The sequence below is a fragment of the Hippocampus bargibanti genome, linkage group LG14 (genome assembly GCF_051943395.1).
Source record: "Hippocampus bargibanti isolate YZ-2025 linkage group LG14, ASM5194339v1, whole genome shotgun sequence".
Lineage (NCBI taxonomy): Eukaryota > Metazoa > Chordata > Actinopteri > Syngnathiformes > Syngnathidae > Hippocampus > Hippocampus bargibanti.
The window spans coordinates 3,623,683-3,649,313 of NC_142747.1; the positions used below are offsets into that span (position 1 = coordinate 3,623,683).

At 43.2% G+C, this 25,631-nt stretch overlaps 1 protein-coding gene across 6 annotated transcripts in view; it reads left to right on the forward strand.

Annotated features, from left to right (window-relative positions):
- Positions 1 to 25,631, forward strand: part of fat3a (FAT atypical cadherin 3a) — a 173,614-nt gene that overhangs the window by 68,863 nt on the left and 79,120 nt on the right. For 4 of the 6 annotated variants that reach the window (XR_016117097.1, XM_089013079.1, XM_089013080.1 and 1 more), the window contains exons 4-7: positions 2,429 to 2,490; positions 19,502 to 19,816; positions 20,899 to 21,109; positions 25,118 to 25,186. Coding sequence is in view for 5 of the 6 variants with exons in the window: in XM_089013079.1 (XP_088869205.1) it covers positions 2,429 to 2,490; positions 19,502 to 19,816; positions 20,899 to 21,109; positions 25,118 to 25,186 (657 nt within the window). In the remaining variant the exon portion in view is untranslated. The remainder of the gene's footprint in view (positions 1 to 2,428; positions 2,491 to 19,501; positions 19,817 to 20,898; positions 21,110 to 25,117; positions 25,187 to 25,631) is intronic. The other 2 variants (XM_089013081.1, XM_089013082.1) reach the window with 1 other exon arrangement.

Consider the following 25,631-nt stretch of genomic DNA (forward strand, 5'->3'; position numbering starts at 1 on the left):
TTTCGGCGGTAGAACACCAAACCACACGGTCGAACAGCGCCACCGTGGCTCCCGGACTAGTTTTCTACACCCATTTTGTTTGAGTGCACTCAGTGCAAACTTGGTTTGTTATCGAGTTGAGTACTTTTGCTATTATGGGGGCGAAAAGACCCCACCACAGGCTAGTGTTAAGCCGAACAGGAGATAAAAGAAAATGACGGTCGAGCAGAAGAAGGAGATCATCGAAAAACACCAACGAGGTGTGCGTTTGTTTGACTTAGCGTCCCAGTACCAGTATGCTAAGTCGACAATTGCTACGTGTGGCTAAGGGTTTTTCTGTGTTGTCTAAGCAACAGTCTCAGGCAATAGAAGATGTTGAAAAACTTCTGTTGATTTGGAATAACAAAAAGCAGCTAGCAGGGGAGAGTGTGAGTGAGGTTATTATAGCCGAGAAAGCACGGCAACTTCACTATCATCAAGCGGCAACCTGGAAGTTCGTCATCCATTGACAATGACCATCATAAAGGTCAATAAAACAACTTTATTATACTGTATAGTTTATTTATTCCGATCCAATACAATCCAATAGCACATATTCCAATCCAATAGCACATTTATTATACATCAAATAAGGTCTATTTTATGGAGTTTTAAGGCTTATTTAGTAGGAAATTATGCTTTATGGGGACTTGGGAATGGATTATTCTCATTTTCAATGGTTTCTTATGGGGAATAAATGTCTGTTAGACGAACTTTCACCTTACACACACTTTCTGGGAACTAATTAAGTCTGTATCGCTGTAATGACAGACTGAAAGTGAAAGGAATGCCTACTTGTATCTTCTGAAATTGGCCTACTTGATTCTTTTCGGTTTCTCATTTGGTTATCAAATCATGGAATCATTTGCTTTGCTCCTTCGTAAATGTGTCAAGATTACTTTCATCCGGTTTTCATCCATCTATATCCATTCATCCATTTTGAATCACATTCATCCTATTCAGAAGTCCAAGATGGCGCTCGAGTGGGCAGCCTTGCCACTCATAGCTTTTGTCTTTTTTTTTGTCATTCTAGTTGTTGTGCATCACGTGGAACAAGTACGAATTGTTTTTTAACATTTTTGGCCACGACATTTATCAAGGAGAAGATTGCTGAGCGGTTTTACAGTGGCAGCTGTGGACTGATTCAGACGTAGCTACTACTGAAGGCCTAGAAGTGCCATACACGGCCCGCCGCGGCCTTTTACACAGTTCAAATGTTATCTCTTATTATGTTCAGGACACCTCTCATTATCTGTATGCTCTTGTGGTCAAATTACATGCGAAACAAGGAAGGTGCATCTCCATTTAGAATCGGATGTGGTGCTGTTGGCCAGCGAGAATATGGAAGTTAAACATACATTAGAAAAGGATGAAGACAAATGATTGAAGACTCTGAAAACGCTATCCGAAGCTTTTACTGGCATTTTTTTTACCCCGATGTGTTATTTGGGGAGAGAGGAGTGTATGTGTCATTGATTGCCCTTTTTTTCAATAAGGAATGGGATTTTCATTTGTTCATTTCCATTGGAGCCATATTGGCACTTATCCCACTTGGATTTCTATTTACATTTGAAAATGGTTAAAACAAGTTTGGGGTGTAAATTTAGTCTTGGAAATCTGACATGAAAAAGACACACGCACATAAAAAAAACCACACACACACACACACACACACACACACACACACACACACACACACACACACACACACACACACACACACACACACACACACACACACACACACACACACACACACACACACACACACACACACACACACGCGCACACACACACACACACACACACACACACACACACACACACACACACACACACACACACACACACACACACACACACACACACACACACAGGCCCTTATATAAAGACATTTTCAGTGTGTGTGTGTATACACGTTAGATAACAACAGTCATGTTCTCCAATGGTATGAAATATACTGGAAATAATCATTGTTACATCCGAGAAATTATCCACCAAACACACATTTTTCTTTTATTTTTTTGTTACTTGTGCTCATCCAGCTAATATCATTATAGCAGTGTGTCTTTTGCATTGATTAAAACACACAGTGACCTTAATCTTCCCACATTTATGCTTTGTTTTGATATCATTGAGAAATATGATGTCACAGCTGTGACTTTTTTTTCCTCTTTTGCAGCCGTTACTTGACTGAATATTAAAGCTGCAGAATAAACGTCTATTGTTCATCTTTCATCATTTTCAAACAATGACAAACACTAACTTGTTTTGTTTTTGAGTCTTATTTGCAACCATAGAGTCAACTATGACTGAGTTGGATGATTAGCAGGGATTTTTGTGTGTACATGTACATTTTTGTCACATTTTAATGTAATAATAATAATAATTTTCACTTGTTGTCTGTCAGGTCTGATCACAACCACCTCGAGGAAACTGGACCGTGAACAGCAAACAGAACATGTTTTAGAGGTGAGAACTTTGCCATGCAAAGTAGTTATTATTATTATTATTATTTTATTATTTTTATTATTTTTATTATTTTTATTATTTTTATTATTATTATTATTATTAATAATAATAATAATAATAATAATAATAATAATAATAATAATAATAATTAATAATAATACATTTAATTTCTAAGCACCTTTCAAAACTCTCAAGGGATTTTTTTGTGCGGGTGAGCAGCGGCAGCCATTCACGGCAGCATTCACTCTACCCGGAAGTAACACAGTAGTAGTAGTAGTAGTAGTAGTAGTAGTAGTAGTAGTAGTAGTAGTAGTAGTAGTGGCGGTCGTGGTAGTATTACCACTGTCTGAAACTCATGACAAAAAGTTAGCGGACACCCGTGCAGACAGCTCTGAAAAGTTGCCTGCCCCATTTTTTACAACTCGAAACACAATAAGACGACTAATCGCCCAAAAAAAAAAAAACATTGTTGCGAAGTATGAAGGATTTTTTTACATTAAGGAAGTACCTACCACAAATGCTCCATTGCTTAATTCATCCCTTGCTGAAGATTCTGCTACAGTTGTCGTTTGTCGTCATGGTGCACAATGCAATGTTTATTGCGTTGTCCGCAAAAAGCCACGTGGACTGCTCTTTCAAAACTCTCAAATACACTTTACAGTCATGGTATAGTCTGAAGCAAGAAACAGGGTTCTGATTGGCTGCCGTACCAAGTATGCAACTTGCCAAACAAACGTTCATTCGGAAAGTTCGGGTAACCCTGGCCGAGACGTTTTGAACGTTGTCCGCCCAACGTAAAAGTTGTACGCTGTTATTACTATTAGTATTAGTAGTACAGTGGGGCCTCGGTTTACGAACGGCTTGCCTGACAAACTTTTCGGTTTACGAACGTTAAATTTATGAAAATTAAACCTTGGATTACTACTTTTCGCGATACACACCCCCCACCACGGCGGGCGGAGTAATCTTCCGCGGAAGAACACTAAAGCTGTCATGATCTGGTTGGCGACCAAAGGGGGGCGCTGTCTGCCCCGCCTGCACCTCCACAGGTGCTGGTCGTCCCGATCAGATTGGCGACCAACGGGTAGCGACGTCAGCCCTGCCTGCAGCCTCGCAGGTGCTGGTCGTTTAATCACTGAAACTTAAAAGGACACCCGGCACGACCATCCGGTGTCGGTTCATTGTTTGCTGCTTGTTTGCTGCATGCATTGTGTATGTGTTTGTTTAACCTTGGCGGACTTTTACTTTTGGTCTTCTTTTGATACTTTGTATTTTTCTCCGTTCAGATGATTTTGATGTTTTACATTTTGTTCCTGCTGACCTTTATTTTAATAAAATTTGTCAAACAACCTCCTGCCCCCTCCTGCCTGCTTTTTGGGATCCACACCCGCCATCATCACCTAGCAAACCGTGACAGAATGAACCGACCAACCATCGGATCCCGCAGGTACATCGGACCCGTCTCATTTCCACCCTGTGCCTGGCAATGCTACGTCCACGTTAGCCCGAGCCTTGTCGAGTTTGAATTGCGTCACTCGACAAGCCGTCACGTCCACGTAAACGTCCGGCCGAGACCTCCTTCCAGGTGGCCGTCCAGGGTGACACTGGGTGACTGGCAGTGCACGCCCATGTCCAGCCACGCTGTCGTCGTGCATGACGAATTGAGTCTCATCCACAACGAGCCGTGCAACGGCCGCGTCAACGTCAGTCCGAGACCCCACTCACCGCTGGATCCCGGAGCGGCTCTGAACTGGTCTCGTTCCCCCGGTGCCGGGCAGTTCACGCCCACGTCGGCGTCCGGCCGAGACCTGATCCCATACGGACGTACGGGGTGCCATTCTGCGCCTGGCAGTTCGACCTCCACGTAGACCCATGCGCCGTCGCGTGAACGTGCAAGAAGGATCGCACTCACGCCCACGACGATCCGTGCCGTGTCTTCGTCCACCCCAGGCCGAGTCCCGTTCCCATCAGGCCGCCGCCCGTCGTATGCTGGAGGCAGCGGTTGCCCATTCCACCGACCGTTCCCTGGCGAGTGGACATTTTGGGAGACTGTTGGGACTTATGTAAGCAGCCCCTTGAAGGGGGGGTACTATCATGATCTGGTTGGCGACCAACGGGGGGCGCTGTCGGACCCGCCTGCACCTGCACAGGTGCTGGTCGTCCCGATCAGATTGGCGACCAACGGGTAGCGACGTCAGCCCTGCCGGCAGCCTCGCAGGTGCTGGTCGTTATAATCACTGTCACTTAAAAGGACACCCGGCACGACCATCCGTTGTCGGTTCATTGTTTGCTGCTTGTTTGCTGCATGCATTGTGTATGTGTTTGTTTAACCTTGGCGGACTTTTACTTTTGATACTTTGTATTTTTTCCGTTCAGATGATTTTGATGTTTTACATTTTGTTCCTGGTGACCTTTATTTTAATACAATTTGTCAAACAACCTCATGCTCCCTCCTGCCTGCTATTTGGGATCCGCACCCGCCATCATCACCTAGCAAACCGTGACAAAAGCACATGACTGAACAGCGCCTTTCCACACCCCCTTTCTCTGAATGCACTCGTCGATCCAGAGCGAGCGAGAGACAGAGAGAGAGAGAGAGAGAGAGAGAGAGAGAGAGAGAGAGAGAGAGTGAGAGAGAGAGAGTGAGAGGAAGAGAGGGTGAGAGGAAGAGAGGACGGAGAGAGAGAGACACACATACGTTGATCGCCTCCAATGAGTTTTTTACAGATAGTACTTTTGCTTTTTTTGGGACTGAAAAGGACACCACGGGCTTGTGTTCAGCCGAAGAAGACAAAAATTACCGTCGAGTAGAAGAAGGAGAGCATTGAGAAAGACCAACAAGGTGTGCGTTCGTCTGATTTAGCCTCTTAGCGGATATGGTAACAACAATAACACATTTATTATACATAGAATAAGGTATGTTGTGTGTAGTTTTAAGGCTTATTTAGTTGAAATGTATATTTTATGGAGACCTGGGAACGGATTATTCTCATTTTAATGGTTTCCTATGGGAATTTTTTTTGGGGGGATACCCACTTTTCGCCTTACACACTGCCTGGGAACCAATTAAGTTCATAAGCCAAGGTCTCACTGTACTCGTACTATTAAGTGTAAAATTTAAAGTGTCTGAGTGTGATGAAATGCGCTTTCAAATTAAATTGATGATGATGATGATGATGATTATTATTATTATTATAGGATTGGATTTGTATTGGATTTGCCTTTATTAGTCTGGCAGTGGAGAAATTTACATTTCCCAGCAGCAAAGTGATAAAAGGAATGAAAGTAGAAAAACAAAATATATAAGCTGCTGGAAAGAACAAAAAAATAATAATAATATGACAACACAAAGACAATGTCACAACACAAAGACACAGAGTCATTCATTCTTGAGCACTTTCTGTACCCTCTTTGTTACACGAAGCAGTTCCAGATGAAAGAAGAGAAGGTTCAAAGCATCTCTTCACCAGTGGGTCAGGGACATCATGGTGGAATGTGCGCGTCGACTACAAGCTAAATGTTGAAAGCAAACATGCAGCTGTAGCATCCATTGACGAAAAGAGATTGTCTCACATCTCCTGTCCCACATAAATCCGCTTCAATTCCAAGCCGCGACAGTTCCACATACGCATCAGTGCTTTGCGCTGACGCTCCTTTCTTCTTATCGCGGGCTCCTCAAGCCATGCATTCATCCAGCCGCAGACTGTCCAACAGCACCGACCTTCCCACTGTACAAAGCTGTGAAGATGCTGCCTATTACAGGCGCAAAAAAGCACAATGGCCCGTTTGGTATCCAGCCATGACAGTCGAATGGCACCATTCCCATTCAAAAACAGTACTGGCATTGTTCAGTCAATTTACGTTTCCACGTTTTCCCACGGGACGTTTTCCCAAGGGATCCCAGAGAGACCACACTGATACAACTCAACCCACTCTCGTTATTTATTGTTGATTGAGTTTTGAATACATTGGTTCTTTTTGTTTGGTAGACGAGCAGTGGAGTAGGTCATAAACCTACAAATGTAAACACAGAATATGAATGAATATATGAATCACTACTTTTTTTTAATTATTTTTATTATTTTTTTATTATTTTAGTTTAAATCAACAGAAAGGTAGAACGTGGAAATGCAACATGTCGACTCACCGGCGGTGTGTCTCCCTTGGCTAACAAGAGCCACCTGGTTCAGACAGCATTCTCAGACAGCAACTCCACAGCCACACCCACTCACCGGCTCATCGGATTAACCCTTTCAAGTCTGTACTGCATGTAAAGCCAAGTTTAACATGTGATTTCCTATTTACACAACACCTCCCACTTGACCGACTGATGAATCAGATAGGTCACCCCACATTAAATCATGTTACAATAATTACAGATACAGACGTATCATGTTACAATTGTTTTTTTTCACATCAGGTAAAAGTCCATTCTTATTCACTGCACACAAAGAAGATGATGCCGATGTCAATGTTCGGGCACCTACCTTGACTGAGCGGGTGTACTGTTAGGATATGGTTATGTGCATGTTTTCATCTTCTCACTTCGTGAATGTGCAAGTGTGGGACCTGGTGGCAGCGCTAGGCTTGCACCTACCAGCCCTGAAGGTGTGGGGGCAACGACGTCGGCAGGCAGGCTGGTACATAGCCTCACATCTGTGGTTCGAACACGCCCTTTCTAGTCCGGGTCGACAGCCTGTATTCGTCCAAGCCGGATCCACACAATGTCACCAACTTCAATGTTCCTCTTTGTCTGGTGCCATTTTGGCCTTACAAATAGATTTGGTCCGGAAAGTTCACACCATTTTGACCAGAACATGTCCATGCTGATCTGAATGGCTTTGGGATGGATGCACAAGTCGATTTGTCCTGTATTACCCCCTTGTCCGGTCCGTCCGAGGAGTAGACTGGTGGGTGTGATGCACTCGACTGAGTCCTCTTGCAATTGTGCCCTCGCTTCGATTGGCCTTTCATTTGTTAGGTTCGCTGCCTGATAAAAGAGGGTTTGGAGTTCGCTCCAGGTGAATGAGCCTACTGTTCCACCGAGGCTCATGATGGCTGTTCGGTTTAAATTCTTGCTTCTTTCCTGGTTCGGTTTTCAAAGAAGTTCAGTGATAAAAATATCAGTAACGACGATAGATGGTGAACAAAATACTACTTTATTCTAATGAGACAGAAAAAGCACTTCTCGTCTAAGTAGGGGCGAAGACATGAGCACACGGACAAAGATAGGAAACAAAAAGAGCGAGCTCCCGCTCTGACAAGTACAACACAGGGTCCCCTTCACGCATTTGTTGATACAAAACCTTTGCGTAATTCACCTGAGAATTAGTTATCATATTCATTAGTGTTGCTCTTAAGCATGGAATAATACAACCAATGACTAAGAAAATAAGTACAATCACAATTGCGAATGGGATAAACTCTAAATTCTGAGCAAAGTCCGATACCAAGGGCCCCCAAAGAGCCCGTCAAAGATCCACGGGTGATCAGTCCGTCGATCTTTGGCCATGGCGTCTCTGAGATTCCTGACAACAGACAAAGCATCAGTCATGTTTATGGAATTCGCTTCTTCGGGTATGTACGTACAACAAGTGTCACCCACCATAGCTAAGATGGTGACATTGGTGTTTGTGCAGCGCAAAACGGTAGCACATATAAACATCTATCCTCATCTATAAAACCTAAGTTTTGACCTGTACCGTATATTGCAACGCATACTGGTAATCGCAATCCGCTCTCGGTCATAACCTGATTTTCAGTTTCCAAAATGGTATCTAAACTTGGAACAATCTCTCCTCTCGAAGCATTGCGAAGAACTGGAAAATGTTGATCAGGTTTATGCGAAGATATTAACATATATGCAGCTCGAGCCATTTTATCTCCAAATACCTTTGGATATACCACTCTCTGTTGCATCACCGAATGTGGCATTTTGGAACAAACGAAGCAATTACTTTTCCTATTTTGTTTAGCAATTAGTGTAGCATAACGATACCACGTGTTTGATAACAATGGATTCCAGTCATGTTTTTCTCCTGCAAACGGTTGATATAATGCGTCCATGACACCTGAATTTTGGGCTTTTTTGTCAGGTGCTTCCATCCAGGCTGTCAGTTTGATGTGTGGTTTGCGCTGGAAAGGCGATGTTACGACTGGTGATGTCACAGATGACATCATGATTATATAGTTACGGGAAAACCAATGTGATGTTCACGAAAATCAGGACAGAGTCTCAAGTTCATGCATCCTGCAACCTTGTGGGTTACGATAACGAGTTGGATATCTGTCATTGTGCCAGTTCCAGTTCCTAACCAGTTGCCTCGAGTTATCTTTCTGACGAATTGTTTTGCGTCTTGGGCACAGCTATTTTGAACCCATTTTGTTTTGGGCTCAGAATGGACCACAACGGAGTCCCAACCAGTGGTCCAAGTCTTCCCTGACTTGATACGAGCGTACCAAGAACCATGAGGATAATCACTTCCATTTTGTCGTGCTTCGTTCACGAGGATGTTAAGGGGAAATGAGATGATTCCTGCATCTTGTAGTGGCAAGCAGGCTACAGGATGTGCCATGCTAGGGCACTTTTCTGAATTTGTTGGATGTATTAGTGGAATTTCGCAGACTGATGGAATGGGAGGTTTTATGTGCGTCATCTGGATTGCCTTCACGAATTCGTACAGCAAGATGATGTGTGCAAACCCATGGCTATTGAGTAGTTTGGCTCCGTCTCTCTTCCACCTGCTCAGGATCTGGTTGGTGAGCGATCTTGCAGTGGCTTTGATGCACCCAGGTGGTTCTTTCGGCGATCTTGATCAGCACGGTGAATGGCCCCTCCGACTTTGGTGCAGACCTTGATCAGCGCCTTGCCTCCGGGGCACAGCAACCTCTGTTCCTGTGGAGGGAACACAGGACTGCGGCAGTACACGTGCTGTGGACCTCTTTGTTGTTGTAAAAATTTTACACGATTTTGCCAACAAAACGCTTGGATCTGATTCATTCTTTTGCCCAAAGTTCACCTTCCCATAATGGGAGGAAGAATGGTCTTCCATTGCAATATCTCAAAGGGCGTTAAGCCATTATTAGTGGGCATTATTTTCATATATACATAATTTAATCAGAAATAGACGTTCAGGCCATAATTTGACTGTTGCCTCCATCGTTTTTCTGAGTCGATTTTTATCGTACCATTCGTTCTTTCAACTAATCTTGCACTCCGTGGATGATATGCACAGTGGTTCTTTAATTTAATACCTAAATGTTCAGAAATTTTGGTTATTACGTCATTAACAAAATGTTAATGACCATTATCACTCCAAATTATTCTTGGTATGCCATGTTCTGGCATATGTTTGCATAACGCTTTCGCAACGGATGATGTATCGGATTTCTTTGGGCACAATTTCCCCCATCTGGTGAATTAATCGATTAACACCAAACAGTACTTATAAGAATTACTTGTGCTTAGTTCAATGAAATCCATGTGGACCACTTCAAAGGGGTGTGAGCCCTGTGGAAATGTTCCTCTTTTTGGTCGCATGTTACCTTGTGGATTGTGTTTACAGCAAATCAAACAACTCCGACAAAAGTTTTTTTTGCATACGAATTGAAACCTCTGCTTAAATGGAATACTTTCCCTGCTATAAACACCATGCCCGCTGTTGATACATGTGAACTACCATGGCTCAATCGAGCCACCATAGGGAACATGTTTCTCGGTAAACATGGTTTGTTGTCTATTTTATACAGCTCATCAACGAGCTTAGCACCATCGGCAAGCCACAAATCTTTTTCGGATTTTGTAGCTAACGCTTGCATGTCCTTCAAAACTTGTGTAGGCGCTAATTCACGCATTTCTTGATTTACCAAATTGAAAGTAGTCTGAGCAGCCTTCTTGGCGACTGCATCTGATCTAGCATTACCTGTGCTAATTCTGTCTTTAGCCCTCGTGTGCGCTGCACATTTGCATACAGCTACACTTTTTGGAAGGTGGCTAGCCTTCAATAAGCCTCTCACTAAATCTGTATGTTCAACAATCTTTCCTTCTATCCATTTACGCTTCAGTCATTGCAACAATTTCTGTTGTTTGTGTTGAATACGTTTTTGGTAATGAACCATCAGCAATACTTTCAGTGTGGATGCTGCCAGATAAAGGTAAGTCATCCAAATCAGGTTGTAGAAATGTCATCATCCTTTTTCTTTAGAAGTTCAACGTCTTTTTGGAAAACTGTAATTTATCCAAAGAAGCTTTGTTACCTGTATTCGCTAAATATTGGAACAAAGCTATTGACACAGTCTTGTTCTCATCTTCAGTCGGTGAAGCAATTAAGATGTTGTCAATGTATAATAGAATTTGAGAAGTCACCGAATTTTTTAAGGTCAGCAATACATGAAGACATTTCTTGTGAGAAAAAATTTGGTGTAACGACTGAGTGTCCCCAGTAGGGGACGTGTGTTCCAATCTATTCTCATCCTGACCCACATCTGGTCTACATAAAGCAGTAAGGGGGGGAAGAGTGAATGTGGGGGAACAAGAGAGGGCAGCCTTCTCGAGGAAGTGGTGGAGTGGACCCCGCGCGAAGATCCTCCCCACCCCTTTGACCTCTGACTCCCAAGGTCAAATTCCCCATTCCACAGCTCGCCCCGCCTACTGCATCGGTTAATTCTCTGTCTCAGCAATGGCGATTTTAAGAACATGAGCTCCTTTGTCCTTCTAAGGCAGGAGGTACTTCTTCAGCGGCCATCTTTGAAGACATAGCTTTTTCATTCTTTCCAATCTGCTTGAATTGCTCAACATATATGGAATTGGATATTGGATATTGGATATTGGATATGCCTTTATTAGTCTCACAGTGGAGAAATTTAAATTGAAAACCTCATCATGTCAGAAAATAATACAGTTGGGGTGTCAGAAAAACACACTGAAAGCGTCCTTTCAGTATATCTTTACATGTATCCCATTTTTTTCTTTATTTTTTCATGTTGAATTTCATAGTCCGATGGATTTTTTTCCATAATCTCCGGTTGTTCTCACAAACCAATCTTCGTTGGGTTATCACCTCCTCATACGTCATTTTTGTTCCCGTCGATGTTTTCCCAGAATAACACCTTTTCACCCGATTCCAATGATGTCCCAAGCATCTCCTGAGAACCTTCAGCGTTTCTTGTCCATTCAACTGATAAGAAGCACACAATTCCTCAAAATTCTCAGTCCAACTTTCCACCTTCTCAACAAAATCACCTAGTCCTTTGCATGCTTCAGCGACATCACTGTCACACCACGATGGTTTAGTCCTGTATGCTTGAAGAATTAGCCACATGAAAGGGTGGAAAAGCTTCACAATCACTTTCATTATTCATTTTAATTTCATTCAATTCTTCAAGCGGATACAACAGACATTTGGAGTCATCACAGGGGGGGCCACCCGCCCCACAGGGGTTGAACAGTAGAAGGAGGAGGAGGAGGGGGGGGTCTGAGGCGCTCGCCTAGGGACAGCCCACAGCCCCTCCTCATGGTCTCCTATGGGGGTGTTCTGCAGTTTGGATCAATGACTGCATCCGATCTGCCATCTGTTTTAATTCGTTTCACTTCCAATTCATGCTCTCTGATTCGCGCTTGTATAAGTCATCTATCACAAGCTAAACTCTCATCACGGATCTTTTGGAGAGATCTGCCAACCGCAGAGGCCTCTTCAACTGAAACATAATCTTGTCCAATGGCTGAACTTGCAAAGCACCAGAATATTCACCATGTTCCATCCACTTCTTGCAATAAAGTTCGCTTCCTGGAAACAAATTCGACGTCCCGATGAATTGGAGTCTTTTTAGAAAAAATAGCACCCATTTTCAATTTTACAACAAACAAATTCCTTCAGTGACTATCACTCAGAAAAGAGGCACACCCCATGATGTTGATTCAAACCCAAGAACAAAGGGCGTGATTCGCGCCAATCCTCAGTCACGATGCGCGTTCACGCACACACAAGGAATGCACTTAAGCACGCACACACACACACACACACACACACACACACACACACACACACACACACACACACACACACACACTCTCTGGCACGCACTAACGGCTCAAATGATTTCGCCCCCACCTTTTTTTCCTCTCTGAGACAAAGAACCCTTTCTGTGTCACTATTCTAGCATAGAACAAACCATTTTAAAAATGTATTTTTTATTTTCCTTCCAGGACCCAGCACCGTAGCAGCTGCTTATTATAACATCCGCTTTTCAGAATTAAAGCGGCCCTCATACAAACTGAATTCCAGATTATCACCACCTTGTGATAATTTTTTTTCGCTGGAAAACTTCCGAATCACAAGTCGGCGTGTGGAACCCAAACCAGACACATTTAGCTTATAAAAACATCAAATATGTCGCGTGCACATCTATATGCACTATCTCCGCCGGTATACGGATTCTCATTTGGCCACCTCGCCTAACGAAAATTGCGTTACTCCGGTTGGTACGTGGGTCGAGTGGAAAAGTCTACCTCTGGCCAGGAGAAGTCTCACAATACATTCAAATAATGGCTGCTAGCTAGCGCGTTACTCACCTAGTGAACTTTTGAAAACTGCCGTTTTGTCCTCCAGCCAGAACGTTAGGAGCCCCACAGCCACCGGAAAGGAGTGATATTCTTTCCGTCTCTCGTGCGGACTCACAAGCAGGCTTCAGCGAAGAGCGAAAAAATCTTCGTTTCTTCCGTAGGTTAGCGCCAGCCAAGGAGCAGGTTCGCCGCGCGTCCCCACGCGTCGTCTCCCGTTGAATTTTAAAACGGGCCGAACCTTGACCGGGCACACAGGTGGCACTCGTCACGTTAAGGCTGGCAGACTGGCATCGGGTTTTGGCACCAATTAATGTTCGGTTTAAATTCTTGCTTCTTTTCTGGTTCGGTTTTCAAAGAAGTTCAGTGATAAAAATATCAGTAACGACGATAGATGGTGAACAAAAAACTACTTTATTCTAATGAGACAGAAAAAGCACCTCTCGTCTAAGTAGGGGCGAAGACATGAGCACACGGACAAAGATAGGAAACAAAAAGAGCGAGCTCCCGCTCTGACAAGTTTTTGAATGTCCACAGCAGTGATCTGTTGTCCAATCAGCTACGGACAACTCAGTGTTGGGAGGGTCTTAGATTGAAGTTGGAGCTGTTGCTTCTTTGCAATGACTATTGAACTAATAAGATTGATAATGCTATTAGACTGAAATTAAACGTGCAATAAACATAATGTGTACTAAGCTAAACATGAAATAACATAATATGTTTACTAATGTGCATAAAACACTCTATCAAGGGCTCTCTTTAAGAGCTTGACTGTGGCTTCAGCAGGTCCGTTGCGATGAGGTGCGTCAGCCGGGTGGAACTCCCATGACCACTCTGTTCCATTCTCTGCAGCTTTGTTCTGGATGGAAGCTTCCTGCAGGCTAGCCAGGTGCTTGTGCACTTCATTCAAGGCAGGTTTAGCTCCAAGGAAATTTTTTCCTTGGTGAGCCCAGAGTCTTTTTGGATGGCCTCTCAGGGCTACGAAGATGATTGGTCGGCAACAAGGTCTGCATGAACTGCTCTTGATGCCATGCAGCAGAACACTATGCCCCAGACCTTTCTGGTTCTTTTCTTGATGGCATCCCTGATTTCGAAAGGACCAAAGAGGTCAAGTGTGGTGTATTCAAATGGATTGGCACGCTGTGAGCGCTCTGGTGGAAAATCGCTCATAATCTGTGGGCACATTCTCACTTTCCCACTTTTCTTGGCAAAGTTGATGGAGGTTATCACCCGAAGCTTGTCTGTCTCGGGTTCGTAGCCAACACCCAGCGCTTTGTTCTCATCATCCTTCATTTGGTTTGGCAGCACGAAGGTCCTGGGAGTTGTTGTTTTGGCCCCGATGTCAGCAGGTGGACTACTCTTCCCACTTTGGTGTGACAGGACCCATGGCTTGAGGAAGAACCCCCCCGCTTTCAGAATGCCCTCCACCCCTCTGGTGATTTTTTGTAGGGTTTCAAGGTCATCATATGATGTCAAGATGTCATCCACGTAGCTATCCTCAGTTAGAACGCGGCATTCTTCAACCATGTCAAACTGGGGAAGGTTGGCCATTTCTCTCATGGTGACTTGGGCGATACAACCAGCTGGCTTTTCACCGATGTTTTCCCTGACAACTGCGAAGACCTCCATTTCATCTTCTGGGTGGTCTCTCCAGAGAAAGCGGTGTAGGTGGACTTCCTTTTCCTTTAGCCACACTGAGTTACACATTTTTTCGACATCTCCCAGTGCAGCGTGTTGTCCAATCCTGAACCTCAGAAGCTCTTTCCGTATTGGGTTGAGAACATCGGGGCCCTTGTACAGGAAATTGTTGGTTCTCATCCCTCGGAATTCTTGGCTGTTGTTCCACACTATTCTCACAGTGGTTGAAGTGGAGTGAGGATCAGGTGCAACCAGATGACTTATATACCGTGTTGGTCCAGTGCAGCTATCAATTTCCTCCTGAAAGAGTTTGACAGCAGCTCCTCTGGCAACTATTTCATGAATTTGTTCTTTATATGCGGCTTTCCATACAGGTTCCTTCTCCAGACGTCTTTCAGTGTTCCTGAAGGTCGCCTCAACTGCTTGACGGTTTTCTGGCAGTGTTGCTTGGGCACCCTTCCAAGGATATGCTGCGTCCCAGTGGGGGGAATGACTGTGTTTGTCAGCCAACACGCAAGTGAGGCAATCCTTTATCTTCTCCAGGTCCTTTTCTTCCCTGAGAGTCCTTTCCTTCCCTCCTGGGGAACACTTGCTGCACTTGCAGCCACAACATAGGGGAATACGGGCTGGTCCAATGTTGTCCCACTTGAACCATTCGAGGACCTCCTTGTTTGTAGCTGTGAGGCTTTGGGCAAGTGCTCTCTCCTCCGCTGTTTGGACAAAGACTGTCTCTTTACATGCCATCGAGGCAGACCTCATAGTCCTTGCAAAGTGAGTGTCCGAGCGGTACACAGCCAAGTCGATACCCTCAATCAGGTTGGGGTGGGTTCCTCCAACAGTCTTGCCCAGTGGGCCATCCCAGAGCACGAGGTCCCCCACAATCTTGGTTGGCTGGGGAACAAGTTGACCCTCGCGGTGACTGATCAGGAGGTCTATTTTCTTTGGCCGTACTAGTTCATCAGTGGCAACGGAAGAATTTTTGCAATTGCCTGGGTGAGACAGGCTGATTAACCTCAGCAATGTTATGTAGGCCATAGAAGAGAATCTTATGTTCATCCACTTTTCCCTCGGGTTTTCACCCTCAGGCGTAGGGAATATCTCTTTGTCACAACTGTCTTACTCATGCCCCCAACCCCATGGATGATCAGCTTAATGTTCTCACCTGACAGACCAAGACGGTTGGCTGCTACATAAGTAATGTAGTTTGTTTCAGAAGCGAGGTCGATGAGGGTCCAATAGACAGCCCGAGTTTGTTGTTGCTTTCAGCAGCATCATAACTACTGGGTATTCCTTCAGTCCATCTCCGGCATTGGTGCATACAGTTGATGAGACTTTGTTCGAGAATACCTTCTTGCACTTTTCTCTTTGTTCTGGTGTGAGCTCCGCCAGAAACTCAAGCCAATACTCTTTCCTCCAGCTTGTTTGCTGCTGTGATTCTCACACTCTCTTTTTGGTGATGGGATAGAGGAGATAGTTGTGGTCCGAAACCCGTGCTCCACGACAGACTGGTTTTGTGCAGAGGAATTTGGAGGTACAACCTTTGCCATCCATGGTGTGAGGCTGCAAGCATTTGAGGCATGACCCAATCTTCCTCAGATGAGCCTTTTTCCAGCAAGGTCTTGTTCCTTGAATGTTTTGCACACAAATAGCCTGTCAGCATGCACATTGTCGCCACACACAGTGCAGCTAGTCGGATCGTCCTTTTGACCTGCAGCAGATTTAGTGGAGGCTTTCTTCACTTTCACGACTGGTGAACTTTTCTCCACTGCATCTTTTTCTATTGAGGTGGGCTCTAATTGGTCCAATTCTTCCAGGATTGCTTCCTGTTTCTTTAGGAAGTCAAGGAGGCAGTCAAAGTGGTTTGATGGAGAGAATCCGTTAGCAGGGTTAGTTTTATGCACAATCCACTCCTTTTTCAGTGTGCTGGGAAGCTTGCTCTCCAGAGACTGGCAGACCACTCGATTCTTTACGGCATCCTCTTCTCCAAGGATCTGAAGGCTGCAAAGCGCTCTTTCCACTGCCTGAATCAGTTCAATGGTTTTCCTGGGGTTGTTGCCTTTAAGAGAGGGGAGAGCCTGGACTTCATTGGTGATTAGCCAGACAATCTTCTGCTTGTTCCCATAGTTGTTATCCAGCAGTCTGAACACGTCATCTGCGGAACAACAGCTGGAAAGAACAAGTTCCCTTTTGACCTTCTCATGCAGGCTGCTTACTAAGTGAAACTTTCTCACAGCTTCTGCTCCCTGTGGGTTGCCTAGTTGCTGCAGGTCCACCCATTCGGCCCTCCACCTGTAGTAGTCCCTCATATCGCCGGAGAAAGTGGGTAGCCGCGCTCTTTCAAGGCTGATTTGAGGCTTGAAATCAAATGCTCCTTGCTGCACACTTCTGAGGCTGATTTGTGATGAGAAAGGCTGGGTGATTGTGTTGGAAATTCCCATTCCAAGGTTGGAGGTTAGCACTTTCTTGGTGTTAGGTTCAGGCTTTGGTTCCACAGGCTCATCTGGGAGAGAATGGGTGCTTTGGATTGGATTGGATTGGATTGGATTTGCCTTTATTAGTCTCACAGTGGAGAAATTTACATTTCACAGCAGCAAAGTGATGAAAGGAATGAAAGTACAAAAACAAAAGGCAGCCACTCTTGGGGCGCCGTCTTGAAGTCAAAAGAACAAAAAAAATTAAATAACAAATAATATGACAGCATAGAGACAATATGACAAAACAAAGAAACAGAGAGACATTCATTCTTCAGGACTCGCTGTACCCTCTTTGTGATGACATGAAGCAGTTCTAGATGAAAGAGGAGAGGATCAAAGCGTCTTTCCACCAGTGGATCAGGGACATCATGGTGGAATGTGCACGTCAACTACAAGCTAAATGATTGTGCTGGACATTGCCGCTCCGATGTTGGAAGCCAGTGTCGCACCACTTGGACCCTCCTTTTCCTCTTCTTCCAGCTTGTCTGACAAAGCCAGGAGCCTCTTACTCAGTGATCGGTAGAATATTCTTAGATCCACTACCTTAGAGGCAGGAATCAACTCCTTCCATTCCACCAGCATGTCACTAAGTTCGGCGACGTCTCTGTCTAGGCCTTTATTCCTCAGCCTGCGGTCCTTGATTGGTTGCTGAGGGCTGTCTTCGTCCTCCTCAGCCTGAGTAACTGCAGACTCAGCGATTTTAGACTGGGCAGAGAACATGTCATTGCCATAGCCATTCCAAAAGGCTTCTTGAGTGGCTCGTTTCACCTTAAGGAACTTTGCCTCACACTCAGCGGTCAGCCTGTCGACCTCCACTGCAGACTCTCTGACCGTTTCATCGTTGATTCTCTTAGGGCGTTGGCGTACACAAGCCCGGCATCAACAACTTTAGAGAAGTCCATCTTGAGGCTCCTCCATTCATTTGGAACATCACTTGGATCCAGGAGTCCAGCCGCCACATAAGTAGTCAGAGCATTTCCTTTTCTGGTCAATGAGGCCTGTGCTTTTGACCGTGCACTCTTCAGTTTTTTCAAGTCATCCATCTAAATTCCGTTTCTGTTGACTGGAGAGCCGACTGTTTGACCAGTGGGGTACTTGTTGAGGGGCTTTGTTTCACTTTATTGGTGCAATTGGCTCCTTTTCCCCAGATCAACAGGAATTTCAAAAGATGAATTGATGGAATTTGGCTTTGGGGTCTGAAACCCCGTTACAGACCACTGTACTGGGTGGCACAGCTGTTTGTTTGGGGCTCAGCTTATCCAGCAGTTCCAGGTCGGCTCCAGTCAGTCACTGGAGTGTTAAATATTCCAGGGCTGTGTTGGCTGTGCCTTCCAGGTGAGCAAGCTGCTGCTGCACCAGTCCGGTGCAGTGAGAGGCAGTTTATGACTGTTCGGTCAATTTACGTTTCCACGTTTTCCCACCGAAAGGGATCCCAAGAGACCACACCGATACAACTCAACTCACTCTCGTTATTTATTGTTGATTGAGTTTTGAATACATTGGTTCTTTTTGTTTGGTAGACGAACAGTGAAGTAGGTCATAAACCTACAAATGGAAACACAAAATATGAATGCAACTCATTGACAATCATTTCTATCACTACTTTGACATTATTTTAGTTTAAATCAACAGAAAGGTAGAACGTGGAAATGCAATATGTGGACTCACCGGCAGTGTGTCTACCTTGGCTAACAAGAGCCACCTGGTTCAGACAGCATTTAACTCCACAGCCACACCCACTCACCGGCTGATCGGATTAACCCTTTCAAGTCTGTACTTCATGTAAAGCCAAGTTTAACATGTTATTTCCTATTTACACAACAGGCTGCCGAAAAGGCGCAACCGCTCAGCACAGTCTCCTCCTTGATGAATGTCGTGGCCAAAAATGCTGAAAAACAATATGTATCTATTCCACACGACGCACAACAGCACTGCTATTATTTATTATTATTATTAAGTGTATTATTATTACTATTTTTCTTCTTTTATTATTATTATTATTATTATTATTATTATTATTATTATTATTATTATTATTATTATTATTATTATTGTTATTAGTAGTAGTAGTAGTAGTAGTAGTAGTAGTAGTAGAGATAGTAGTAGAAGTAGTATTAGCAGTATTAGTAGTTAGTAGTAGTAGTAGTAGTAGTAGTAGTAGTAGTATTAGTAGTAGTATTAGCAGTTATTCTTAATATTTTTATTATTAAGTGTAAAGTGCAAAGTGTCTGAGTGTGATGTAAAGCACTTTCAAATAAAATGTATATATTTTTTTCTTCTTATAATTATATTTTGTAAACTTTTTTCCTCACGCATTGATTGATGGATGGTGCCCTTTCAGGTTCTCGTGTTGGATGGGGGTCCTAGTCCGAGGCACAGTACAGTGTGGGTGATGGTCCAGGTCCTGGATGAAAACGATAACAAGCCAACATTTCCCGAGAAGGTCTATCAGGTCAAACTACCAGAGAGGGAGCGCAGAAAAAAGGCGGAGCCTATCTACCGAGTGTTCGCCTACGACCGCGACGATGGACCCAACGGTGACCTTTCTTACAGCATCGTGGATGGCAACGAGGATGGCAAATTTTTCATTGATCCCAAGACGGCCATGGTGTCATCACGCAAGGCCTTCGCAGCTGGGAGCTACGATATCCTCACAGTATGTACAATTGATATATTGTTCACGTTTTGCTAACACGATAGCTTCAGTTATGATAGTACAGTGATATGTTGTCTTATGAACGTTTTAGTTTGCGAATATTTCGCTTTACGAACATTAAATCCGCGAGAATATAATCTTGGCACACAAACTAGTTTTCGGCTAACAAACCAAACCACACGGAGCGCTACGGTGGCTGGCAAACACATTTTCGTCGGAAGAACATCAAACCACACGGTCGAACAGCGCCACTGTGGCTGGCGGACTATTTTTCCAAACCCGCTTTGAGTGTAGACGTGGTTTGTTTTTGAGTGCAGTACTTTTGCTATTATGAGACCGAAAACTACCGCACTACAGGCTAGTGTTAAGCCGAAGTGGACACAAAAGAAAATGACGGTCGAGCAGAAGAAGATCATCGAAAAACTCGAACGAGGTGTGACTTCGCATCCCAGTACCATTACACTAAGTCGACCATTGCGTGTGGCTAAGGGTTTATTTCTAGTACAATACAATAGCACATTTATTATAATAAAATAAGATCTATTTTGTGTAGCTTTAAGGCTTATTTATTAGAAAATTATGTTTTATGGGGACCTGGGAACGGATTATTCTCATTTTAATGGTTTCTTATGGGAAATAAATGTTTGGAGAATGAACTTTTCGCCTTACACACTGTCTGAGAACAAATTAAGTTCGTAAACTGATGTATCACTGTATAAAAGTTTTAAAAATCTACTATATAAATACCGTATTTTCACCCAAAAGCCTTCATGAGTCTGTGGCTGTTAACGGTAGTTGTTCACATATAAGGGGCACCGGCATATAAGGCCCAGGGTCATCTTTGGAAGGAAATCAAGGCATTTGGGTGCGCCTTATACACCAGGAAATACGGTAATTTATTGCTTTATTGTTATGTCGATGGTTTACTACATACTACATACATAACAACTAAATAACATATGTAGATGTTATGTAGTTGGTTCTTGTTGAGCACTGTGGATGGAGTTTTGACTGTTTAAAAGTGCATTCTAAATGGAGTTGAGTGGAATTAAAACCGCAATGGTGTTTGACGACTTGTTTAGATCAGGGCAACAGACAACGGTCGTCCTCAGAAGTCGTCGACGGCTCGCCTCCACGTGGAATGGATCCGTCGTCCATCACCCGCAGCCCCGCCGCCTCTATTTGATGAGCCTTTCTATAATTTCACCATCATGGAAAATGACAAAGTCACCGAAATTGTTGGCGTGGTCTCCATGCAAAGGACTTCGGCCCCCTTATGGTTTGACATCACAGGTAAGAAGACATTTTTTTTTTCTGTAAATTTCTCCACTGTGAGACTAATAAAGGCATATCCAATCCAATCCAATCCAATTCGTACTTGACAGCAATTGCCGATGTATGCTGTTTGTTGTGTATGTGAAGAAATAATGATTGAACGCCGCAGTCTATAAAGAAGGCTCTTTCATAGTCGTTGTGTATAATTAAAACTTAGGATCAATGAACATCTTGGCATGTTCGGCATAGTTTTTTATTTTTAGGACTGTAATAATAATAATGATAATAATTTATAAGCCCCCTTTCTAAATTTTCAAGGTCCCTTTACAGTCACCAGATAAGTTTTTTTTGTGGGTGAGCATTGGGAGCCACACGCGCCAGCATTCACTCAACCCGGAAAAACTCAAATAGATAGAAATCTAGCTAGTGAGTTAGATAGATAGCCATATAGCTAATAACTAGTTAGCTGCATAGCTAGCCTGCGGCCCAGACAGATAGCCCAGATAGATAGCGAGATAGCTATATCGCTAGATAGCCTGATAGCCAGCCTGATAGCCAGAAAGACAGACAGTTAACAGAGAGCTCCTCTTCTTCTTTTCCTTTCGGCTTTTCCCTTTGCAGTCACTGATTTCCTTTAGATGGCGCCGTTGACACAAAATGTAGTCTATCTGTGTTCTTCTGCCCCCACTCTTATAGGTTACCATATGTTCCTGTCTCTTCTGAAAGAAAGTACAGTGGTACCTCGGTTCTCGACCATAATTCGTGCCAGGACCCTGTTCGATAAGCGATTTTTTCGAACACCGAAACCATCTCTTTGCTCCTGTCACTTGCGAGTTGACAGCAGGGGGGGCGGGGCTGCCTCTCCCGGCCGTTCTCCACCTGCTGTCAATTCTCTAATCAAGAACATTTATACGGTTCGCGATCACCTCGCCAATGCCAGATGATTGACTCACCTCGCCACCGTACCTGGACTCTTCCTTCGATGCGCGAGTGTATCCGGTCCGAGGTATTTTCCCTGCGTCCCGTAAATGTATGTAATCTTCCGGGATTGCGTCATTTTGCACATTCGTGTGCCATTTGCTTTTTGGCGTAGTAAGCGGGTCGGATCACCCCCTGCCTTCTTACTCGCTGTGTTTTCTTTGATTTGTGAATAAACATCCTGCTTGGGTAGTACGTGTCTGCTTTGGGATCCCAAACATTCCACTACGTTCCGACGAGTCAGCTGCCCTCACTCTCGCTCGGAACGTGACAGCTACGGATGACGCGGCTACAGGATGTTCTTTTCTCTTAAAATATCTATCCAATGACACTTGCTCTCACTCCTACAGTCATATCACTAGATTTCACAGCCTCCTTATTCTTTAATATCGTACTGATCGTAGATTTCGCCATGCTGTATTCCCTCGCCAGATCAGACACTCGCACACCTTCTTCATATTTTGTGATTATTTCTTTCTTAAATGCAATAGTTGTACGCACTACTTTTCTTTTGTCACTTTAAGCAGCACTTACTTTCTTTGGAGGCATCATTAGGGGCTAAAACTCTTCGTACACCTATATTAAACGCTAGAGCAAAACGCAGCCGTCCGCTAGCGACAACAGTTGGTCACACCCGTGCGCTGCTGAGCACCCCACCCTCGCATACGCACTCACGCGTCGTATTGGCGTTCGAACACCGATTGATGTTCGATCGCCGAATCAAGAATATCTCGACTATTTTGTTCGAACACCGATTTGTTCGAACAGTGAGGCATTCGAGAACCGAGGTACCACTGTACTCACAATAGCAATTTCCATTCTCTTAGCAAAGTCAACCACCGTCAGATAGCTAATCGATAATAAATAGCAAATAGGTAGCAAATAGCTAGCTAGCTAGCTAGGTGTGTGTATCATGAATGAAATGTCAAAATATGAAATGTCAAAACACACTGCAATGGTCCCACTTTGTCCACTGATATTCCTTTTGATGCCTTTCAGTTGACTTTTTCTCCATTTGAGAGGCTTAAATGAGATTATTTCAAGTGAATTGCACTAAGCCCAATTTGCCTGCACGTGTTTTTCTATGCACGGTATGAGGGATGTGATCCAATTAGCAGAACTTGTTACTGTCATTTTGCAATATTCAAATGCTTGTGACCATGGAAAGGGTGCGAAATGTATTTATTCGGCAAGATTGAAGTCTCACTTTCTTGTCGCTGAGTATTGAAAGTCAACGTGTATCCAATTCTCTGACTATTGCCACTTGCTTTTTGCTGTCCAAAACCGGATTTTTCCCCTGCATTTATTTATTTATTTATTTATTTATTTATTTATTGGTTTGTTTTTTGTATTTATGTATTTATGGGTTTGTTTATGTATTTATTTATGTATTCATGCATGTATTTATTTAATTGTTTATTTATTTATGTACTTATTAATTTCCTTGTTTATTTATGTATTTATTTACTCAGTTATGCATTTATTTATGGATTTGTTTATTTATTTCTTTGTTTATTTGTTTATTTCTATTTATGTGTTTATTTTTATTAATTTATTTATTGGCTTGTTTTTATTAATTTGTTTATTTTTATTTGTGTTTATTTTTATTAATTTATTTATTGGCTTGTTTATTTATTCGTATCTATTTATTTATCTATGTATTTGTTTATGTGTTTTATTTATTTATTTATTTATTTATTTATTTATTTAGCCTTTATCTGTTTCTGACCAAGCTTTTACTTTCTTGGAACCATTGTTTTCTCAATTTTTTTTCTATATTTTCTTTTGATCAGGAACATACTTCTTCAGTCTTACATGTCTCAATTTTAATTTGTTTTGAATGGTATTCCTGTGATAGGAAATGGAAGATGTGAGAATGTCAACACAGCATTCCGTACCCTAAATCATTTAAAATCTATCTTTGTCGTTGATAAGAAAATGAAGACCCTCAAGCCTCATCATCATGACATTTCTAAATCTAAATCCCCTCTCTCTCTCTCTCTCTCTCTCTCTCTCTCTCTCTCTCTCTCTCTCTCTCTCTCTCTCTCTCTCTCTCTCTCTCTCTCTCTCTCTCTCTCTCTCTCTCTCTCTCTCTCTCTCTCTCTCTCTCTCTCTCTCTCTCTCTCTCTCTCTCTCTCTCTCTCTCTCTCTCTCTCTCTCTCTCTCTCTCTCTCTCTCTCTGTCTCCCTCTCCCACTCTCTCTCTCTCTCTGCCACTCTATCTCATACATAATTAAAGTATTTCAATAACAAGTTGCCTGCAGTTATAATAAATAATAATGACAAAAATTGAATAATGCATTGAGGGAGAGTGAGCAGGTAATTCTCTCTCTCTCTCTCTCTCTCTCTCTCTCTCTCTCTCTCTCTCTCTCTCTCTCTCTCTCTCTCTCTCTCTCTCTCTCTCTCTCTCTCTCTCTCTCTCTCTCTCTCTCTCTCTCTCTTTCTCTCTTTCTCTCTGTCTGTCTCCCTCTCCCACTCTCTCTAACTCTCTCTCTCTCTCCCACTCTATCTCATACATAATTAAAGTATTTCAATAACAAGTTTCCTGCAGTTATAAATAATAATTACAAAAATTGAATAATGCATTGAGGGAGAGTGAGCAGGTAATTCTCTCTCTCTCTCGCTCTCTCTCTCTCTCTCTCTCTCTCTCTCTCTCTCTCTCTCTCTCTCTCTCTCTCTCTCTCTCTCTCTCTCTCTCTCTCTTTCTCTTATTCTTGATCTTTCATACATAATTCAATTTGTAAAATCAGTAATTATTCTAACCGCTGGCCCCTTGTTATTAAAATTGTGTCGACAATGTAGAATAGAGCTTGTGGCGGTGGAAACCCTGTTGCAGTGTTATTTATGTATCTATTTATTTGTGAATTTATTCAGCCTTTTAATGAAATCCATTTGAAAATATTTTGCTTTTATGGCTCTCGTGGTCAAAAATGTTGAGAACTCTACCGGTGCTGTCTCTTCGTCACGCAATCCTTTTGTCCTACTCCTTTGGTCTTTGTGTCTCACCTTTTTTTGTCCTATTTTTTCCTTAATGCTTCATGACTGAAAGGCCCCCGCTCTTTCCTAGAGATGTTTGTTATTCTGCAGAGCACTTGCATCCAGAATTGCTCCTCGCAAGGTACCTGACTTCCACTTCCTCTTTCATGCTGTCAACTTTTCCACTTTGGTGTCCTTTCATGTCACCGTCATTTCTTTTCCACTTTTTTTATCACTCGCAACCTGTGTATGGTGTTGATCCGATCATTCTTGCATGAGGGGGTTGCGAATATTTCACTCTCGACTTGTGCGACATCGTGTTTGGTCTATTGAAAAGCCTTTGAGAATTAATTACCTGGAGGTTTATATCAGGTGGAAGTAGAACGGTGCGACAGAACAAGTTAGTGTCTCTGATTGCAATGCCAAAATATATACAGTACAAGCAGTGGTTTATCACCCCTGGGCCTTCAATAGTGCTATGTCTGAATCAATCCAAGCAGCAATATAAGTGTAGTGTGATTTACTAGAGGGCCTTGTGAGCCAGTAAATAACTTGTGAAGAAAGAAATAGTCAAAGTCAAAGTCAGC